This window comes from Oncorhynchus masou, chromosome 31 (genome assembly GCF_036934945.1).
Source record: "Oncorhynchus masou masou isolate Uvic2021 chromosome 31, UVic_Omas_1.1, whole genome shotgun sequence".
Classification (NCBI taxonomy): domain Eukaryota; kingdom Metazoa; phylum Chordata; class Actinopteri; order Salmoniformes; family Salmonidae; genus Oncorhynchus; species Oncorhynchus masou.
Window position 1 is genome coordinate 27,964,184 of NC_088242.1, and position 22,271 is coordinate 27,986,454.

The 22,271-nt window shown below is 41.4% G+C and overlaps 2 protein-coding genes across 6 annotated transcripts in view; both read left to right on the forward strand.

Moving 5' to 3' along the window:
* Positions 1-697: 697 nt before the first annotated feature.
* On the forward strand, positions 698-6,382 carry LOC135523735 (sulfotransferase 2B1-like). Its single transcript, XM_064950591.1, has 6 exons — positions 698-1,028; positions 2,874-3,085; positions 3,383-3,509; positions 3,924-4,018; positions 5,836-6,016; positions 6,121-6,382. The coding sequence occupies exons 1-6, from the start codon at positions 890-892 to the stop codon at positions 6,228-6,230; spliced, it is 864 nt and encodes a 287-aa protein (XP_064806663.1). The 5' UTR covers positions 698-889; the 3' UTR covers positions 6,231-6,382.
* Positions 6,383-6,609: 227 nt separating this feature from the next.
* The window catches only part of wu:fj29h11 (uncharacterized), a 59,225-nt gene continuing 43,563 nt past the window's right edge, over positions 6,610-22,271 (forward strand). The window contains exons 1-8 of one of the 5 annotated variants that reach the window (XM_064950592.1): positions 6,610-6,788; positions 7,359-7,447; positions 7,590-7,726; positions 10,412-10,611; positions 10,782-11,138; positions 20,776-21,347; positions 21,568-21,751; positions 21,908-22,271. The exon at positions 21,908-22,271 is cut by the window's right edge and continues 136 nt beyond it. In XM_064950592.1, the coding sequence (XP_064806664.1) occupies positions 7,599-7,726; positions 10,412-10,611; positions 10,782-11,138; positions 20,776-21,347; positions 21,568-21,751; positions 21,908-22,271 (1,805 nt within the window). In that variant the 5' untranslated portion in view covers positions 6,610-6,788; positions 7,359-7,447; positions 7,590-7,598. Of the gene's footprint in view, positions 6,789-6,815; positions 7,448-7,589; positions 7,727-10,411; positions 10,612-10,781; positions 11,139-19,183; positions 19,503-20,775; positions 21,348-21,567; positions 21,752-21,907 lie in introns of those variants that run through there. The other 4 variants (XM_064950593.1, XM_064950594.1, XM_064950595.1 and 1 more) reach the window with 4 other exon arrangements.

Genomic DNA, 22,271 nt, shown 5'->3' on the forward strand with positions numbered 1-22,271 from the left:
TAAATTATTTTGTTTTTTGTATTTTATTTATATTTTTTGTATGTTTGAGCATTGTTAATACCTGCGTTTGGTTTGCTAGACATGTTTGATGTAGCAATGTAAGTTGATTTTTGTATTATGAATAATAAAAAAGAAAAAAAGTAAAAGCCTGTCTATCATGTTCATTGATTGGGTTAAGAAAACCTCTCACTCCAAAAATGAGTGGACCAATGGAGACTCATTGTCTATGCCTCCCTCTAAACCCAGCCCTTCACGGAAATATAATACCAAAACTCGCAATCGAGTATAAAATCATTTGTCAGAGTTTTGCTCTCGCTTTAAAATGATTTGCTTACAAGTTTTTTTTGTTTTTGACGTCTTATTTTTGTTTACAATTCTATGCATTTTGCTTTCAGTTGTTTGGCTTTTGATTTCAACATTCATTATTTCAACCATCCTCGAAAATATGTTTACATTCTCAACTTTATTTTTCATGTATGTATGTATGTATATATATATATATATATATATATATATATATACACACACACACAATACATATTGCGTGTAATTGACCACATACGTATGGCTTAATGAGAAACCCATAGTATACACCATCCAATGAAATGCTTACTTGCAGCATCCGCCCTAAACAGCATATCACCCCAGGTATTACATTCCAAACTGCAAGTCCTTTCATGACGTTAATAAATTCTGGCAACTAGTCCATCACTCTGTTAATTTTTTACAACACAATAACACAGACAAAGAGTGGGAGAAAGATAGAGGTTGAACAACAGATGAGTGCTGCTTATATTTGAAGCACGTAGCAAAGTTTATGAAGTGCTAAAGGTCAATCTTTCTGACAGTTTTACCAGCTGTTCTCTCTCACACTGAGCAGTTTGGGATCATGACAGAAGCAGAGCTGTACACAGAATACAAGGGAGTCTACCTCCCCACATATCTACACCCTCAGGGGAGCCTGAAATACTATGAGGAGTTTACTTTTCGTCACGACGACATTCTCATTGTCACATATCCTAAGTCAGGTAAGTAGCTTTTATTAATAAACAACTATAGACTATTGGTAGACAACTGCACAGACTGAGTTGATAATACATGTGCTGCAACACACACTGTGATAGTGAACACTAAATAGTTGTCAAGCCTACTGTTGCCTTTATAAGGTACATGCCTGAGTGACTGCACATCACAAAGAGGTCTGTCTGTACTTGTGGGCTAAAGCTATGATACTGTAGAAATCCTACCCTCAGTATATACATTTCATTCGGAAAGTATTCAGACCCTTTTAATTTTTGCACATTTTTACGTTATGGCCTTATTCTAAAATTGATTGAATTAATATTTTTCCTCATCAATCTACGCACGTAAAACACGTTTTTTTAGATATTTTTTAATACATTTTTATTAAAAAACATTTACCTAATTTACATAAGTATTCAGACCCTTTGCTATGAGACTTGAAATTGAGCTTAGGTGCATCCTGTTTCCATTGATCATCCTTGAGATGTTTCTACAACTTGATTGGAGTCAATTGATTGGACATGACTTGGAAAAGCACACACCTGTCAATATAAGGTCACACAGTTGACAGTGTATGTCAGAGCAAAAACTAAGGAATTAGCCTTAGAGCTCTGAGACAGGATTGTGTCAAAGCACAGATCTGGGGAAGTGTACCAAAAAATGTAGCATTGAAGATCCCCAAATGCAGCATTGAAGATCCCCAAGAACACAGTGGCCTCCATCATTCTTAAATGGAAGAAGCTCGGAACCACGAAGACTCTTCCTAGAGCTGACCGCCAGGCCAAACTGAGCAACCGGGGGAGAAGGGCCTTGGTCAGGGAGTAGACCAAGAACCCAATGGTTGTTCTGACAGAGCTCCAGAGTTCCTCTGTGGAAATGGGAGAACCTTCCAGAAGGACAACCATCTCCGCAGCACTCTACCAATCAGGCCTTTATGGTAGCGTAGCCAGACAGAAGCCACTCCTCAGTAAAAGACACTTTCAGCCCACTTGGAGTTTGCCAAAATACACCTAAAGACTCTCAGACCATGAGAAACAAGATTCTCTGGACTGATGAAATCAAGATTGAACTCTTTGGCCTGAATGCCAAGTGTCACATCTGGAAGAAATATGGCACCATCCCTACGGTGAAGCATGGTGGTAGTGGCAGCATCACACTGTGGGGATGTTTTTCAGGGGCAGGGACTGGGAGACTAGTCAGGATCGAGGGAAATATGAACAGAGCAAAATACAGAGTTCCTTAATGAAAACCTGCACCAGAGCGCTCAGGACCTCAAACTGGGGCCAAGGTTCACCTTCCAACAGGACAACAACCCTAAGTACACACCCAAGACAATGCAGGAGTGGCTTCGGAACAAGTCTCTGAATGTCCTTGAGTGGCCCAGCCAGAGCCCGGACTTGAACCTGATTGAACATCTCTTGAGCGACGCTGCCCATCCAACCTGACAGAGCTTGAGAGGATCTCCAGAGAAGAATAGGAGAAACTCCCCAAATACAGGTGTGCCAAGCTTGTAGAGTCATACAGACAAAGACTCAAGACTTTAATCGATGCCAAAGGTGAGTCAAAAAGTACTGAGTAAAGGGTCTGAATACATATGTAAATGTGATATTTTATAAATTAGTAACAAAATGTGTAAAAAGTCAAGAGGTCTGAATACTTTCCGATTGCACACTATATGACCATTTCCAGGACTGCAGTTATCATGCCTTCCTTTGGGAGTACAAACTTTCTGGTTCATGGGGTTCATTCCCTGCTAGACCTTTATTTTGTAAATGTAAATTAAGCTCAAACATCTGCTTTTCCACTCCACCTGTCTTTACCCCTGTCTTTCTCTGTCCCTCTCCCCCCAGGTACAACATGGATGCAGGAGATTGTTCCCCTGGTACAGAGTGGAGGGGACCTGACCCCGGTGCTGACTGTCCCAAACTGGGACAGAGTTCCTTGGCTAGAAGAGACAAGGGCCTGTGTCCTCAATCTGGAGCAGAGGGCATCACCACGCCTGTTTTCTACCCACTACCACTACAACATGATGCCCGCCTCCTTCTTCACTGTAAAGCCTAAGGTAGTGCACTGTAGATACGTGTAGATCAGCTCCTGTAGTGAAGCTGGTTTGGTGAACTATGCTGCTTTAGCTTTAGGCTTTAACACAATGGGCTAACACAATCATAGGTCACATTGATGACCTGGGTTTAATACCCAGTTGATCACATTTCTCATCATGTCAAGAGAATGTAGTCTGTCACTACACTACATCGAATGTTACAATTCTAAGGCTGATTGTGCACATTGTGCACTATTAGAATAATACACAATGGCCTTGGGTAATGAATGGTTGATCAGAGAGATTCCCCATCTCCAGGTCATCTATGTGATGAGAAACCCTAAAGATGTGTTCACATCCTCCTATCACTACTACGGCATGGCCTCCTTCCTGGTCCAACCTGGCACTCAGGAACAATTCCTGCAGAAGTTCATCAATGGAAAAGGTTTAGTATTCTTTCTTGTTTTCCAACTATTACAGACATTTTGATATCAGTTTCATGCTTTTAGAATCAGAAAAGGCTTAGTGATCTGTACTTTTTTGATTGACAGATTTATTTAGGTCCCGGTGACCTACTCTACTGTATAAAGCAGACTTGGCTCTAGAATCTATGGGCTCAAATATCCAAGAACAGGAGCAATTTATCAAAAGAGCAATGTTCAAGGCCAGCATATTTATTACCCTGGAATTATCATTAACAATTGATGTACTTTTTAGTCACCTTCCTTTGAATAATTGACGCTACCTCTGTTATTCACAATTCATTCACTTATCCTCTGACCTATCAAGTATTGATAGAGTATTTGTAGTTATCTTTTATTGTAATAGCTTTGATGATGCGTTTGTGCCCCCCCCCCAGTGATGTTTGGTTCGTGGTTTGACCACGTGATAGGCTGGTTAAATGCTAAGGACCAGGACCGCACCATGTACATCTCCTACGAAGAGATGATATTTGTGAGTATCGTATGCTCAGTCAATACCCTAACAAAAGGACTTACACTTGAACGTGATGATTGCATATGATAACATCTCTTCCTTTATACAGAGTTAGAGATGAGTGTGTTTGATGTTAGGGATGTACAGTCGTGGCCAAAAGTTTTGAGAATGACACAAATATAAATTTTCACAAAGTCTGCTGCCTCAGTGTCTTTAGATATTTTTTGTCAGATGTTACTATGGAATACTGAAGTATAATTACAAGAATTTCACAAGTGTCAAAGGCCTTTATTGACAATTACATGAATTTGATGCAAAGAGTCAATATTTGCAGTGTTGACCCTTCTTTATCAAGACCTCTGCAATCTGCTCCGTCATGCTGTCAATTAACTTCTGGGCCACATCCTGACTGATGGCAGCCCATTCTTGCATGATGAATGCTTGGAGTTTGTCAGAATTTGTGGGGTTTTGTTTGTCCACCTGCCTCTTGAGGATTGACCACAAGTTCTCAATGGGATTAAGGTCTGGGGAGTTTCCTGGCCATGGACCCAAAATATCAATGTTTTGTTCCCAGAGCCACTTAGTTACCCCTTTTGCCTTATGGCAAGGTGCTCCATCATGTTTGAAAAGGCATTGTTCGTCACCAAACTGTTCCTGGATGGTTGGGAGAAGTTGCTCTCGGAGGATGTGTTGGTACCATTCTTTATTCATGGCTGTGTCCTAAGACAAAATTGTGAGTGAGCCCACTCCCTTGGCTGAGAAGCAACCCCACACATGAATGGTCTCAGGATGCTTTACGGTTGGCATGACAGGACTAATGGTAGCGCTCACCTTGTCTTCTCCAGACAATCTTTTTTTCCAGATGCCCCAAACAATTGGAAAGGGGATTCATCAGAGAAAATGACTTTACCCCACTCCTCAGCAGTCCAATCCCTGTACCTTTTGCAGAATATCAGTCTGTCCCTGATGTTTTTCCTGTAGAGAAGTGGCTTCTTTGCTGCCCTTCCTGACACCAGGCCACCCTCCAAAAGTCTTTGCCTCACTGTTCATGTAGATGCACTCACACCTGCCTGCTGCAATTCCTGAGCAAGCTCTGTACTGGTGGTGCCCCGATTCCGCAGCTGAATCATCTTTAGGAGACGGTCCAGGCGCTTGCTGGACTTTCTTGGGCGCCCTGAAGCCTTCTTCACAACAATTGAACCGCTCTCCTTGAAGTTCTTGATGATCCGATAAATGGTTGATTTAGGTGCAGTCTTACTGGAAGCAATATCCTTGCCTGTGAAGCTCTTTTTGTGCAAAGCAATGATGACGGCATGTGTTTCCTTGCAGGTAACCAAGGAAGAACCTCCTTTTGAAGCATCCAGTCTGTTATTCAAACTCAATCAGCATGACAGAGTGATCTCCAGCCTTGTCCTCGTCAATACTCACACCTGTGTTAACGAAAGAATCACTGACATGATGTCAGCTGGACCTTTTGTGGCAGGGCTGAAATGCAGTGGAAATGTTTTTGGGGGATTCAGATCATTTGCATGGCAAAGAGGGACTTTGCAATTAATTGCAATTCATCTGATCACTCTTCATAACATTCTGGAGTATATGCAAATTGCCAACATACAAAGTGAGGCAGCAGACTTTGTGAAAATTGATATTTGTGTAATTCTCAAAACGTTTGGCCACGACTGTGTAGACCACCATGTTTTTACCCCCACAATTTGTTTAAAAAATGTTTTATCTACTGTGGTTACTCCCAACACAACTTAGTCAGATTCAGTCAAGAACACACATTTCATTGTAGTCCTTCAAAGTTATTGATATAAAATCATGTGACCCCCCAGGATCTGAGGGATTCTGTGTCAAAGGTCTCGCAATTCATGGGGAAGTCTCTGGACTCTGAGGTAATAGAGAAGATAGCAGACCATTGTGTGTTCAAGAACATGAAACAGAACAAGATGTCCAACTACTCCCTGGTCCCCAATGAGTTTATGGACCGTAATAAATCAGAGTTCCTTAGGAAAGGTACCCACATATCTTTATAAATGACAATATCTTTGAACAGAGTATTTGGAAATGATAGGCCGTCTGTAACAGTCCAATGTGTTAATGTGACTATGTTTCTGCAGGAATCGCTGGAGATTGGAAGAACCAATTGACTGTGTCCCAGGCAGAATACTTTGATGCAGTTTACAAAAACCAAATGAAGGACATCAAATACAAATTTGTGTGGGATTGAACTGACCATATTTTTTTCCTCCAGTCATTATCATAAATCACATAATCCCAATATAACCGTTGCTATAAAACAAATTATTCAATACATAAAATGCATATGATAGAACTGCTGTTGATTTGACATGTTGTATCATTAAACATATTAGGCCTATGTCTCAGTCACCTAATGTCTGTCTATATTGTCAATAATATATTATCAATCAGGTATTCTGTTGTAATATTCATATATTATCATACAAGAGTCAAAAACCAATGATAAATCATTGGTCAAAACGTTCATTGTACGAGAGTAGATTACGTTTGATTTGATATCTCCTTCCCAGTAGGTGGCGACACAACATTTCAATACAGTCCCCGTGTATTACCATCGATAAATAATGTAATCTAGCCACGTGAACATTGTAGCCAAGGATCCAGAGGCAATTTACAACCAAGTGCAGCAGCTTGCCTTTCTGAGTTTTGTCAGTAACATCTACGGATAATTGCATATGATTTACGGTGTTAAATTATTTGTTTATAAATGCAAGATGGTCCAGAAGTGTCTTAACCAGGCAGCCAGGTAGGTGGCTATCGTTAGCAGGGATGTATTCATTTAACCAATTCTGTAGCAAAACGTTTCTTAAAAGGAAGCAAATAGAACGAAACGGGGAGTGACCTACCTGATATTGTGCAATGGAAACTGTCGTTTTATTGCGAAACGTTTGGCAACTGGCGGAATAAATACACCCCTGCTCCTCACTGGATGCGGGACGTTAGCCAACGAACATTAGTTAGCTAGCTAGGTCGTTAGTGTTAAACGCCATTATGTACAATTAATATGCTAGATAATGTGGCTTTGGAGGCGAACGAAGCTAAATAATTTGAAAAGCGAGAGTAGATAACTGGCTCGCTAGCTAATCTTGTTCAAAGACAATGTACTCGTTAGAGCCAGGTATCAACGTCACGTGGGCACTTGTAGCTAGCTACCTACTTTTTTTTATCCGACTTCAAGCCCGTTTTGACTTGTTTGCAGCATCGTCACATTTTGCTTTGTCGTGTTCTGCAGCAACATCAAGCTAGCTAAACAAAAGTCCATTGTTGCAATAAAATATTTTTAGTTGTATGTTTTATATCATGTGCCATTCCCCAGGACCAATGATGAGTCATTGCTCCAATAACTTTTTAACCTGACAGGCCTTGACTCACAGGAACATCAGCTCACAGGAACATCAGACCCAGGTACTGCATGAAGTGCACAGTTACTGCTTTGAAAATCACACCACTAACTCCACAGTGTGCCTATTTGTATTACACATGAAGCTAGCTACATGTGTTTACTTGATGCCAGTCAAATAGACTAAACGTTTCCTCTTGAAAGCAGACTGATATCATGGAGGAAACCAAGGGAGAGCTGGTGAATCTGTGTATGAACTATCCTGAGGGTCTCTCCATATTCAAGATTCACAACCTTTACCTGAAGGCCTACAACAAGCCTCTGGATCTGGGATGCTCAAACAGGCAAGGAGAACTTCTAATATAAGACAGTGAAGGGCAACTGGTTCGAGGGGTGTACTGTTCACACCAATAGTCAACTTCTCATGGGTTAAATCAGTGTTACGAGTTGAGCTGGTATGAAAGCCTGTGCACCAGGGATCATCAACTAGATTCAGCAGCAGGACAATTTTTTTTATTGAGTGGATGGTCAGGGGGCCAGCACGTAATTACACAAGCATTTCGCTACACTCGCATTAACATCTGCTAACCATGTGTATGTGACAAATAAAATTTGATTTGATTTGATAATTTGTAAATGAAGTTAACCGCACGAAGCCCAACAGATAATATTTTCCTAAAACATAATAATTTCAAACCTTGCTCACGTTTGTATGCAATCACATACAGTTGAAGTCGGAAGTTTACATACACTTAGGTTGGAGTCATTAATTAGAATTTGTTTTTCAACCACTCCACAAATTTCTTGTTAACAAACTATAATTTTGGCAAGTTTGTTAAAACATATACTTTGTGCATGACACAAGTCATTTTTCCAACAATTGTTTACAGACAGATTATTTCACTTATAATTCACTGTATCACAATTCCAGTGGGTCAGAATTTTACATACACTAAGATGACTGTGCCTTTAAACAGCTTGAAAATTATGTAATGGCTTTAGAAGCTTCTGATAGGCTAATTGACATCATTTGAGTCAATTGGAGGTCTACCTGTGGATGTATTTCAAGGCCTACCGTCAAACTCAGTGCTTCTTTGCTTGACATCATGGGAAAATCAAAAGAAATCAGCCAAGACCTCAGAAAAACAATTGTAGACCTCCACAAGTCTGGTTCATCCTTGGGAGCAATTTCCAAATGCCTGAAGGTACCACGTTCATCTGTACAAACAATAGTACGCAAGTATAAACACCATCGGACCATGCAGCCGTCATACCGCTTAGGAGGGAGATGCGTTCTGTCTCCGAGATATGAATGTACTTTGGTGTGAAAAGTGCAAATCAATCTCAGAACAACAGCAAAGGACCTTGTGAAGATGCTGGAGGAAATCGGTACAAAAGTATCTATATCCACAGTAAAACGAGTCCTATATCGATGTAACCTGAAAGGCCGCTCAGCAAGGAAGAAGCCACTTCTCCAAAACCACCATAAAAAAGCCAGACTACGGTTTTGCAGCACATGAGGACAAAGATCATAGTTTTTGGAAAAATGTCCTCTGGTCTGATGAAACAAAAATACAACTGTTTGGCCATAATGAACATTGTTGTGTTTGGAGGAAAATGGGGGAGGCTTGCAAGCCGAAGAACACCATCCCAACCGTGAAGCACGGGGGTGGCAGCATCATGTTGTGGGGGTGCTTTGCTGCAGGAGGGACTGGTGCACTTCACAAAACAGATGGCATCATAAGGAGGAAAATGATGTGGATATATTGAAGCAACATTTCAAGACATCAGTCAGGAAGTTAAAGCTTGGCTGCAAATGGGTCTTCCAAATGGACAATGACCCCAAGCATACTTCCAAAGTTGTGGCAAAATGGCTTAAGGACAACAAAGTCAAGGTATTGGAGTGGCCATTCAAAGCCCCGACCTCAATCCTATAGAACATTTGTAGGCAGAACTGAAAAAGCATGTGAGAGCATGGAGGCCTACAAACCTGACTCAGTTACACCAGCTCTGTCAAGAGGAATGGGCCAAAATTCACCCAAGCTTTTGTAAGGGTTCCCAAAACGTTTGACCAAAGTTAAACCATTTTAAAGGCAATACTAGCAAATTCTAATTGAGTGTGTAACTTCTGACCCACTGGGAATGTGATGAAAGAAATAAAAGCTGAAATAAATCATTCTTTCTATTATTCTGACATTTCACATTCTTAAAATAAAGTGGTGATCCTAACTGACCTAAGACAGGAAATTTGTACTAGGATTAAATATAATTTAAATGTATTACTAGAGTTTAAATGTATTTAGCTAAGTGTATGTATTACATGTATTTGGCTAAGGTGTATGTAAACATCTGACTTCAACTGTATCTCTATGTTTGGGAATACTTTGCAACATATTTCCAAAATTAAAATATCTTGGAGCTGATTTGCTAGTGTTTTTACTGTCTTTTATGTCCTCCCCTTCAGAAAAATCACCCGCGGGCCAAATTTGACCTGCAGGCTGCAAGTTGGGGAACCTCCAAGTCCTAGTACAGGGTTTCCCAAACTCGGGAACCCAAGGGGTGCACATTTTTTTTTTTTGCCCTAGCACTACACAGCTGATTAAAATAATCAACTAATCATCCAGCTTTGATCATTCGAATCCGCTGTGTAGTGTTAGGGCAGGAAACAAAATGTGCACCCCTTGGGCTCCAGAGGCCCGAGATTGGAAAAGCTGGCCTAGTTCCCAGCTATCCTAGCAGTTGACATTGCAGATGACAGTGTACTGATGTATAGTGTACAGATGATTAATGATTGCTCATCAACACTTTTTTTCTATCTGTATTTGTTGTCTCTTTATATATGTATGTTCTTGTCTATGTTTTGATTCCTTTTTTGTATATAGAGCTGCAACCAACATTTCCCCACAAGGAAAATAAAATCATTATCTTATCCCTACTCTACATTGTTACTATGGTACATGTTCTCTCACACAGTAGGTATCGGTGAAGTACAAACTTTCTAATCCTATCCTATCTTATTTTATTTTTAGGTTGTTGGCACTAGAGACACTGCTGAAGACCATACCTGACCAGCTCCGCTTCTCCTCTACTGGAGGACTGACTGTATGGCCTATCACGTCTCCTCTACAGACATCCACCTCATCATCTTCCTCATCATTAGCATCATCGTCAGCAGCAGCTATAGAACGTCCCACTGCACCTGGAAGCTCAGCACAGGATATCAGCAAAGGTCAGAAGTTGAGGAACCCACTGATCTGTATAAGAGTGGATAAGTGAAAACATGGATTTCGCCGTCTTACTTACACCAATCCAACCCTCAGATTTGTAGGCAGATGTTGTATTTTCAAAACAAGGAGACCTTTGATCTTGCCTAACGTGTTGATTTGTCTTCCTCTCCAGCTGTGTGCCTGAACAGGCTCAGAAGAGAGGTGCTGCTCATGCTCGGCGCCTTCCCTGGTGGTGTGGAGGTGCCTAGGCTGTGTGCCTGCTACAAGCAGATGTACGGCAGGCAGCTGACCCTCAGAGAATATGGGCTGGCAGGCCTCCAAGAGCTGTTTGCTGCCCTAGGGGACCAGGTGTGTGTGGAGAGACAGGACAAGATGAACTTGGTTCGGCTGAGCAGTCCTGGCGACCAGATGGAATACACACAGCCACAGCAGGGGCATGTACGGGAGAGGAGGAGAGAGGAAGAAGAAAAAGAAAGAGAAGAGAAGGATGTAAATGAAAGCCTGTCAGGAGCTCTGCTCAGGAAGACAGGTGAGGCTTTCTGTTGTTATATTTAGTGTTGAATTGACCATAGGGCTGGGCGAATGTCTGCCTGTTTCGCAAAAATCCTTTAATTTAAAAAAAATAATGAACGTTTATGTCTGCTTTTTCTCATGTTGTCGTTTTGGTCTCGTCTTCTTCGCTCCTTCTGTCCTGTGTGCACATTCCCATTTACAAGTGCATACAGTACCAGTCAAAAGTTTGGACAGACCTATTCATTTCAGGATTTTTCTTTATTTGTTACTATTTTCTACATTATAGAATAATAGTGAAGACCTCAAACTATGAAATAACACACATGGAATCATGTAGTAACCAAAAATGTGTTAAAATATATTTATTTATTTAATATTTCAGAATCTTCTAAGTAGCCACCCTTTGCCTTAATGACAGCTTTGCACACTCTTGGCATTCTCTCAACCAGCTTAATGTGGTAGTCACCTGGAATGCATTTCAATTAACCGGTTAACAGGTTTTTGTGGAATTTCTTTCATTTTTAATGCGTTTGAGCCATTCAGTTGTGTTGTGACAAGGTAGGGGTGGTATACAGAAGATAGCTCTATTTGGTAAAAGACAAAGTCCATATTATGGCAAAAACAGCTCAAATAAGCAAAGAGAAATGACAGTCCATCATTACTTTAAGACATGAAGGTCAGTCAATCCGGAAAATGCCAAGAACTCTGAACATTTTTTGAAGTGCATTCGTAAAAACCATCAAGCTCTATGATGGAACTGGCTCTCATGAGGACCGCCACAGGAAAGGAAGACCCCTGAGTTACCTCTGCTGTAGAGGATAAGTTCATTAGGGTTACCAGCTTCAGAAATTGCAGCCCAAATAAATGCTTCACAGACACATCTCAACATCAACTGTTCAGAGGAGAGGGTGTGAATCAGACATTCATGGTCGAATTGCTGCAGAGAAACCACTACTAAAGGACATCAATAAGAAAAATACACTTGCTTGGGTCAAGAAACACAAGCAATGGACATTAAGCTGGTGGAAATCTGTCCTTTGGCATGATGAGTCCAAATTGAAATTTCTGGTTCCAACCGCCGTGTCTTTGTGAGACGCGGAGTAGGTGAACGGATGATCTCCGCATGTGTGTTTCCCACTGTGAAGCATGGAGGAGGAGGTGTTGGGGTGCTTTGCTGGTGACACTGTCGGTGATTTATTTAGAATTCAAGGCACACTTAACCAGCATGACTACCACAGCATTGTGCAGCGATACACCATCCCATCTGGTTTGTGGGTCGTGGTACTATCATTTGTTTTTCAACAGGACAATGACCCAAAACACACCCCCAGCTGTGTAAGGGCAATTTAACCAAGAAGGAGAGTGATGGAGTGCTGCATCAGATGACCTGGCCTCCACAATCACCCAACCTCAACCCGATTGGGATGAGTTGGACCGCAGAGTAAAGGAACAGCAGCCAACAAGTGCTCAGCATATGTGGAAACTCCTTCAAGACTGTTGGAAAAGCATTCCAGGTGACTACCTCATGAAGCTGGTTGAGAGATTCCAAAGCTGTCATCAAGGCAAAGGGTGGCTACTTTAAAGAATATAAAATATATTTGGATTTGTTTAACAGATTTGTGGTTACTTCGTGATTCCATACGTGTCATTTAATAGTTTTGATGTCTTCACTATTATTCTACAATGTAGAAAATAGTTCAAATAAAAATGCATCAGCTTCTCATTGCGCACAGTGCAGACACTAAAAAGGGAGTATGAATGAACATTGATTCTAGAGATATGAATTCTCAGTTTGTCATTGCGGTACTAGTTCCCAGTAGCAGCATTTTAGCCAAATACTGTTATACTGTCTGTGTAGTCTGTTTTGTAAATGTGCAATAAGCATAAGACACAATTATATAAGGAATTGGCAACTTTGTTCTCTCTCATTCCTAGAAATAAGGTAGGCAACTTGATTTCAACATCTGAACATTGTGGACAGGCTAGCATGCTGTTCAAACAGTTGGAGATGGACAGAAGTGTTAAGTTCCATGTTTTAAGTATCTCTATATTTGTTATTACAGTGCTATCACTCTATTATTAGTGCTCCTGTGCAGGAGTCTCGTTGTTGATGAACCTGAGTGGAATGGTAACCGTGTATTGCTCTAATACGGTTGAGTAAGAGTTGTTAAACTGGAACCTTGTTGTTGTGTCATTATGAGTTAACAAGAAGAGTGTGTTCATAACAATTCAACTGATCTACCTTGTTAGCTAACAAAGAGATCAAAGATGGCGAGACTTGAAATATAGCCTAAAGATTAGCTGGCTACTCAATAGCATGTGGGCTTGTGCTTGAGATATTTATAAGAATTTTGTTTAATTTTCTATAATGCCTGCTACAATAAGTTAGTAATTATTAGTGAATGTGCATTATTAGTGAATGTGCATTATGCATGGTTCTGGTTAAATGTGTAACAAAAAGGGCATTCCATAGGCAAACTTGAAAGCCAGATCAGTGATTATGGCAAAAAAGCAGGTTAAACTATTTTGGGCTTATACTGTATTTAGCCTAAGTATAATTTCACAAGCCCTGAATTCGTTAGATTATTGATGACTGTTTGAAATGCAGTGTATTTGACATTTAATTGTACAACCAAGCTTATTTAGAGAACATTTAAAATATATATATATATATATCGTGAATCCCCCATAGATGGCCATAATGCTCTTGAGCAATGTTCCCTCTAAGCTGTGCATCCTGCTCCCCCTGGACTGCCTCACAGAAAGAATATCAGCCCGTGCAGCAAAGTATGAGGTTGAACTTAACTCAAAATTCTAGAGTTTTCCCCCTTAGTAAACACTATCAACGTTTCCCTCTACTGTAGGAATTGTGATCGAATCAATGCAATATTAGCCACTTTCAATTCAAGATACTGAAACAAAACAAACTATGCAAGACTTAGTTTTACATACTAACTGTGCAAGCGATTTTATTTAATGCAGAAGGCATAGGAGTAGGATCCTGTAGCATTGACCGGCACGACTCAGGCCCGTACTCTGCACAGACTGGTGCGCCATATCCAATCAGAGCTGCTTTAGTCCTATATGCAAATGTTGAGATGTGTTGAGATCAAAGCGAGAGCTGCATGTAGCCATGTGTGCACATTTTTTATTTTCCTTTGCTAGATAGTGAGTTATTAGCCCATTTATAGATACTTTGTAATCAGCAATGGGTGAGGGATTGCTTCCTACAAGAGCACAAAACGTTTACATTTCTATCTTTGAAAAGCGAGTCGGTAAAATGCTATTTTTTTTGTCTTAAAGGGGCAGTGTTGTATTTTTTGGCAGGCTTGAATACGCTAAGTAGCCAATAGGCTGAGGGTAGCATCATTCGTCTGATTCTCTGTAATAATAGTATGGGAATAATAATACATTTTATATTCCTTCCTACACTTCCTACATAGCTAAGTTCCTGCCGATCGTCAACACAGGTCGTCGCGCTCTGCGGTCGCACCCAAGCGGCTCATAATTTGACCTTTATTTAACTAGGCAAGTCAGTTAAGAACAAATTCTTATTTACAATGATGGCGCTGGACCAACTGTGGCCGGATGTGATGCAGCCTGGATTTGAACCAGGTGTCTTAGACCACTGGCCACTCGGGAGCCCAATTAAACAGTATAGTATGTAATGAATATACATTTCCTCCACTTATTTTCCCTTTTGAGACTATTCCCAACCTAATAGGAAATTACTTACAAGCATTTTCATCAAACGAGCATCAACGTGAGGGAAAATGAAAGACTTTCTTACACTTATACGTAAATGACCTCTGTTGTCATTGAGTTTAAAACCTTCACATAGTTTAATTAATTCCCAGAGGTGTGAAAGGAACATATGAATTTAAACATCAGTACATACTTTATCACCACACACAAGGCGATCGCTTGTTGAGACTGTCGATATTGCTACAGGGTCACCATGACGGTAGGCCCTTAACTCTACCTTGGGAGCACCATTTACAAAACTACCACTGTGAGCATGGCCTATGGACATGCTGCACCATTAACTCAATGTTTCACCTTGGTGTTATGGATTATCATCATCTTAATCAGGCATAGGAAATAAATCAGGTAAATAGGGTTCTGAGGGGTCTCCTTCAGGGGTTAGTAATGGCATGACAAGAATAGTCTCAACAGCTTTGCTGCACAATTTCTTACAAGTTACAATAAGCATTATAAATCAACTGATGAAATATTGTAGCTCCCATAACACCAAATAATCCAAACAGATTTCAATCGTTGTCTGGTTGGTGTTCGTTTGCGAGATCATCGCTAAGCTTTTTCAGATGTTCTACTACGATAGTCAAGTTACCCTTACCCCCGGTTATGAATGTACAGCGATGGTCCCCTATCATTTGGCACACACTTATGCAAACATTCTGTCTCAAAAACATGCCCTGTATGTACTTCGTCTCCGGCTACAAATACATTTGCACTTAAATCATTCTATCTAACCCGTAACATGTTAGTCACGACTGCTAGTCCACTTATAAACGTACTGATACATCAGAAAGACATATGCATTGATACACTTTAATATTTGAATTCAAAAACCTCTACCATCAATGTTTTACAACCAAATTTAGAATTACAGTCTTCAGTGCTCCACATTGTCTATCACGCAAATTCAAGACCCTCAACTTAGCACACACCAAAACAGTTAGAATCTACATTTGCAAACAGGGGACTATATATATATATATATATATATATATATATATATATATATAATATTAGTTGAAGTCAGAAGTTTACATACGCCAAATACATTTAAACTCAGTTTTTCACAATTCCTGACATTTAATCCTAGTTAAAATTCCCTGTCTTAGGTCAGTTAAGATCACCACTTTTATTTTAAGAATGTGAAATGTCAGAATAATAGTTGAGAGTGATTTATTTCAGCTTTTATTTCTTTCATCTCATTCCCAGTCGGTCAGAAGTTTGCATACACTCAATTAGTATTTGGTAGCATTGCCTTTAAATTGTTTAACTTGGGTCAAACTTTTCGGGTAGCCTTCCACAAGCTTCCCACAATAAGTTGGGTGAATTTTGGCCCATTCCTCCTAACAGAGCTGGTGTAACTGAGTCAGCTTGGTAGGCCTCCTTGCTCTCACGCTTTTTCAGTTCTGCCCACAAATTCTCTATAGGATTGAGGTCAGGGCTTTGTGATGGCCACTACAGTACCTTGACTTTGTTATCCTTAAGCCATTTTGCCACAACTTTGGAAGTATACTTGGGGTCATTGCCATTTGGAAGACCCATTTGCAACCAAGCTTTAACTTCCTGACTGATGTCTTGAGATGTTGCTTCAATATAGCCACATAATTTTCCTCCTCATGAGCCATCTATTTTGTGAAGTGCACCAGTCGGTCCTGCAGCAAAGCACCTCCACAACATGATGCTTCCACCCCCGTGTTTCACAGTTGGAATGGTGTTCTTCGGCTTGCAAGCCTCCCCCTTTTTCCTCCAAACATAACGATGGTCATTATGGCCAAACAGTTCTATTTTTGTTTCATCAGACCAGAGGACGTTTCTCCAAAAAGTATGATCTTTGTCCCCATGTGCAGTTGCAAACCGTAGTCTGGCATTTTTATGGCTGTTTTGGAGCGGTGGCTTCTTCCTTGCTGAGTGGCCTTTCAGGTTACGTCGATATAGGACTCGTTTTACTGTGGATATAGATACCTTTGTACCTGTTTCCTCCAGCATCTTCACAAGGTCCTTTGCTGTTGTTCTGTGATTGATTTGCACTTTTCGCACAAAAGTATGTTCATATCTAGGAGACAAAACGCGTCTCCTTCCTAAGCGGTATGACGGCTGCATGGTCCCATGGTGTTTGGACTTGCATACTATTGTTTGTACAGATGAACCTGGTACCTTCAGGCATTTGGAAATTGCTCCCAAGGATGAACTAGACTTGTGGAGGTCTACAATTTTTTTCTCTGAGGTCTTGGCTGATTTCTTTTGATTTTCCCATGATGTCAAGCAAAGAAGCACTGAGTTTGAAGGAAGGCCTTGAAATACATCCACAGGTACACCTCCAACTGACTCAAATGATGTCAATTAGCCTATCGGAAGCTTCTAATGCCATGACATCATTTTCTAGAATTTTTCAAGCTGTTTAAAGGCACAGTCAACTTAGTGTATGTAAACTTCTGACCCACTGGAATTGTGATACAGTGAATTCTAAGTGAAATAGTCTGTCGGTAAACAATTGTTGGAAAAAAAGACTTGTGTCATGCACAAAGGAGATGTCCTAACCGACTTGCCAAAACTATAGTTTGTTAACAAGAAATTTGTGGAGTGGTTGAAAAATGCTTACATGCTGAACTGAAAATTTGTACAAAGGTTCTAAATAAAAGGGGAAATAATCAATATGAGTAAGTACCTTTTTAATTTGTTGAATATATTTAAAAATGTAATAAGAAACAGGTCTTTACATGTGGTAATTTTATATAAATGTACTATATCGTGATATGCATCATTGGGATATGAAATTACCTACATCGGGATATGAGATTATGGCCATATCGCCCAGCCCTGACAGGCATGGTTGACCCCCCCCCATTCCCTCTCAGCACTGTCTTCATGTTCTTCTTCAGATAGTATTTCAGTTCGCCCTTCCAATGGCACATGTTCAAAGTGGATGGCCCTTGATAATGTCTCTCACCGCCATCGTCCATTATGTCTTGTCCATTTTCCTACCAGTGCACCAGCAACATGAGAGAAGTTTGGTCAGAATCTCTCTCCATGCTCACTCCACATGGACTCATGTCGCACTCCTTAGAGAAAAGGCATGAGAGAAAAGGCAGTTGAGAGTTTCAACTGGATGCTGTGTAAAGGCTGCTGGCTCGGACTCAGGTCTCACGGTAGAAGGGGTGCAGGACCAAACTTAACGCCTTTGTCGCCGTGCTTCAGCCGGTTAGGGGGGATTGACGTTCACACTGTTGGTCAAATGATCCCTTCCATGGATCTAGACACCATCTATGGTCACCTTTGCCATAACCTTCGCGAGAGGATAGACCAGAACAACAGTTTAGGGCATTTCTGATTCAGGAAATCCAGACAAATTATTTAGTGTATGTCAAATTTGAATGAAGTAAAACCACAAATTCAAATTCCTATCTCCATCCATGGCTAATTTAAGAAAGGGACAATTTTAATTTACATTTTGTCTATCAATGACGTATGCTCCTAATGGGATTTGATAGGAGTGACGCCAAATCCAAGCTGGCTTCCCTTGACACTTTTTTGTTGTTGTTGGTGCACCAGCTGCTACTGGAGGAGGCTGAATGATAGAACAACTATTTCCATGTTATGGGATGCATTTTCTCCATTGTTTTTGATGGTAGGCCACTCTGGTAGGTCTACATTATCATCATCCACAGTAGGCTACTTGACCACTGTCTGAAACTGTAACTTAAAGCGGGTACAGCCTCAGTGTGCACAGGAAACGCATGCTGGAAGTTTCACAGAATTTTCACAATGTTCAAGTTGGCTCTCAGCAGACCTGCAATTTGCTCCGTGCTGTTGAATCTTTTTAACCGTATGAACCCTACACATTTATAGTGGGAGCTGCTTTATAGTGGGAGCGGCTTGGTTTCTGCAAGCATGGTCACATGACTTCCCTGGTAACAGCTCAGATGGGGTCAGCTGTAGCAGACCAGGAAACCGAAACTCAAGGCCTTGAATCAATCCCTCCCCCCCTCCTCCCACTTTCTCTCTTCACTCACATCATCCCTCACTCCTGTATTTCTGTTCTGTTTTCCTCTTATTGCTTAGTCACCATCATCTCTAATCCCATCCAACATCTAGCCAATATACATCATTAATGTTATTATTACACAGATAAGATACTGGTGCAACGTGTTTTACTGTATTGTCTCCTGTTGCTACAGTTTAACATCTGCCTAGGGACTGAATATTAATCGGCTTGATAGCAAATCTGGTGCAACACTCAAGTAATGTATGCCAACATGGTCCCTGACAATTTAAAAAGACATTGAAAAAGAGGCAAAACAAGGTATTGAAAATAACATTTGGAACTAGTCCAGATGATTTTACCACCCACAGAGGGTTGCTACTCTACAGTCTGGTGGCTGGTTTCTGTCTCTCCTTCCTGGAATAGGAGAGTCAGACACTAATGACTCTGTTCTCAGCTGATTACTGCTTTACTTTCTGTTTCCTTTCTCCTGTGAGCTGCTATGATTGGTCGATTGTCAGATGGGGAGGGGGAGATTTAAAGGATGAGAGAAAGGTGCAGGGAACCATTTTGATTCAAGCACAACAAAGTTCAGACTGAAGTATATTATATCTACCTATCGACAATCAAAACAACCATTTGGTAAGGTGACATTTTCCTTTCTAGGTTTGACTTGTCAATGAGGATAGCTGTTGTTAAAGGGATACTTCCCCAGAGTCAGATGAACTTTTGTCTGTGTGTCCAGTATGAAGGGAGTTAGAGGTAGTTTTGTGATCCAATGCTAACTTGTACGGTTTAATTTAATATGCTGTGATCTGAGTATTTTAACAAAAATATCAGAGACAAAAATGTTTAGCTTTAAGGTTACCATGGTAACCGGACCACTCAGTCATCACATATGCCTGTGAGAATGTCACTAGTATAGGCTAGCAGTGGGTGCAAACTCAAACATTGAAAAGCAACCTAGCTTTTGAACAAAACCATTTTAATAGCCAAGAAACACGAGGACAAAGTCTCACTTTAGTAGACTTTCGGGTAAATTAGACCAACTTTCATGCCTCTGCCCATTGTTTCTAAAAACAAATCTTTCAGCACTAGTAGTGCTGACCCCCCCCCCGCCAGACAGGCTGTGTGAGGTGGGATAGCTATAATGTTAGGATTCAGATTTCTTTGTGCATTTGCAAATATGAAAATACATACTGCAGCATTTATTTAGTTATAGATCACAACTCGCACTTGTGCCCATACTTAACTATTTTTATTAAATGCTTACACTATAGAGCCCGGCGTGTTACCACACGCCAACCTGACTGGTGAATTAGACATTCTTACCCGCCAAGGCCAAATCTACCCATGTTTGGCAGGTGGCGGGTGTTAATTTTAGGCCCTGTATATACATAGACTTGTAGTTATTACGAAAACGCTAGCTAGCAACTTCCTTTAAACTGCTCACTGAGACAAACAAATGGCGTGAGTTCATCTGACATTGTGATAGTAGATAAAGCGCCAAAATGCCGATGTTTCCCTACCTCTCTATGCTTATCACGTTTGTAAATGTTTTACAAGTTAAATGTTTTGGCTGATTATTAATAACTAGGAGTAAGTTTAAAGCTGGACTGCTTTTTGTCTAGCTAGTTGACGTACCTATTGAATGGGATATTCTGGGTTCTTGTTTGGACCTTTAAACTCAGGTACTGTGTGTGTAGATAGCAGTTTGAAAATGTCTGAGTCATGAGATTGCTTCACCCTTTTACCCATGGTCTTATGTTATTACCTGCTATTACACTGCAAACTCCACCCAGACTGACTCATACAAGCATTATCTCAAATGTTCCTTGTGTTTGCATCGAAAATGACCTAACTTCCTTTATCCTGTGTGTGTGTGTGTGTGTGTGTGTGTGTGTGCATGCATTAGTGATGTCGGAGACTGAGAAGGTCCAGAGGAACATCCTGTCCCTGGTGGAGCAGCACCCAGAGGGGATACCCCTGAAGAAGCTGACGGTGGCCTACAGACAGAAGTACCACTGCAAACTCACCCTGTCCTCCCTGGGCTTCAACTCCACATCTAGCCTGGTGGCCTCTCTGGAAGGGGAGCTCTATGTAGACAAGGACCTGGTCTTCCACAGGAGCCATAGAGGAGTCGCCGCAGCTCCAGCACAGGCAGGGGGAGACCAGGTTGACATATCCCGCAGGCCTCGGTCTGGGAAGGATCCACCATCGAGGACCCTCTCCCCCAGAGCTGTACCACTGAAAACCCATCCTCAGTCTACTACCCCGATCAGCTTTGGTTCTGGGTCTGATCCCCTACAACCGGCCCCAGGCTCTCGCTATGGGCCTCCCCCAAGCTCTGGATCCTCCCTTGGAGCTACCTGTCCTTCTATTCCCCCCTCTGCTGTCCCCCGCTCCTCCCCTCTCCTTTCTTTCTCCAGCACAGTGAAAGAGAATGAAGAGGTGACTCGGGAAGAGCTACTAGACAGAGTTAAAGAAGTATGTTCTTTTTAAAATCTGTTTTATTATAGAATCTTTCTAGGCCGTTGCTGGAAAGGGAATATTCTTATTAGAATTGCCTGGTATAAATAAGGGTTAAAAATATACTGTTCTTAAATCTGTCTTTCAGTTCCTATGAATGTTGCTTTTTGTATTGTAAAGTGTTTGGTGTATTGTTTTGAGTGCACGTTTAAATAAAGCTTGATTGGATGTGCTGTAGGTGATAAAGGTGTACCCCCCTGCCGCCACAACTATCGCCCAACTACAGAACGGCTACTTGCTGCGCTTTGGGAAGCAACTTCCTCTCCAGCAGTACAGGTCTCTGTATGACAACCATGAGAAACAACCTGCAGCAGCCTGCGCAATTGTAGTCCCGGGAAAGACAGGAGCAGAGAAACCAGCAGGTAGAGAGTCCATCATAACTCATAATGTTAAGAAGTTGTAACTGAACAGCTGCCATGCTGGCTGGTTTAAAATTAACTGTATGTGTTGAAATGACCTGTTAACTCTGATTTGACCCATGAACTCTCACTCACTCACCCACTCTCTCACACACACAGCCACTTCAAAGATGACAGAGCGTGAGGGACAATCTGCTCCTTCCACACCCCTGAACAACGGATGCGTGCAGGACCAGGTGCGCTTTAAAACAAGGTCCCCCCTGCTACAAACAACATCACCAGTTCCATCCTCGTCCCCGTTACTCTCCCAGCCCCCCATCACTCCCCAAATCCCCCAGCCTGGTACCTCCGCATCGGACTCCGACTTCCCAGCACTGAAAGCGGAGCTGAGGCTGACCAAAGCCCAAGAGCGGAGGCAGCTAGCTGTGGGACAGAGGGAAGGAAACTCCCCTGTCTTCAGAGAGGCCTACAATGCCCAGCTCAGGGAAGTGCATGGGGCTAACGTGCGAGCTGTGGAGGCACA

What these genes read in the sequence shown, in the direction of transcription:
- LOC135523735 (XM_064950591.1), top strand. Translation starts at nt 890, where the DNA reads ATGACAGAAGCAGAGCTGTACACAGAATACAAGGGAGTCTACCTCCCC. An exon ending in TGTCACATATCCTAAGTCAG is followed by an intron (nt 1,029 to 2,873) that starts GTAAGTAGCTTT and finishes CTCTCCCCCCAG; the next exon opens with GTACAACATGGATGCAGGAG. An exon ending in CCTACGAAGAGATGATATTT is followed by an intron (nt 4,019 to 5,835) that starts GTGAGTATCGTA and finishes GTGACCCCCCAG; the next exon opens with GATCTGAGGGATTCTGTGTC.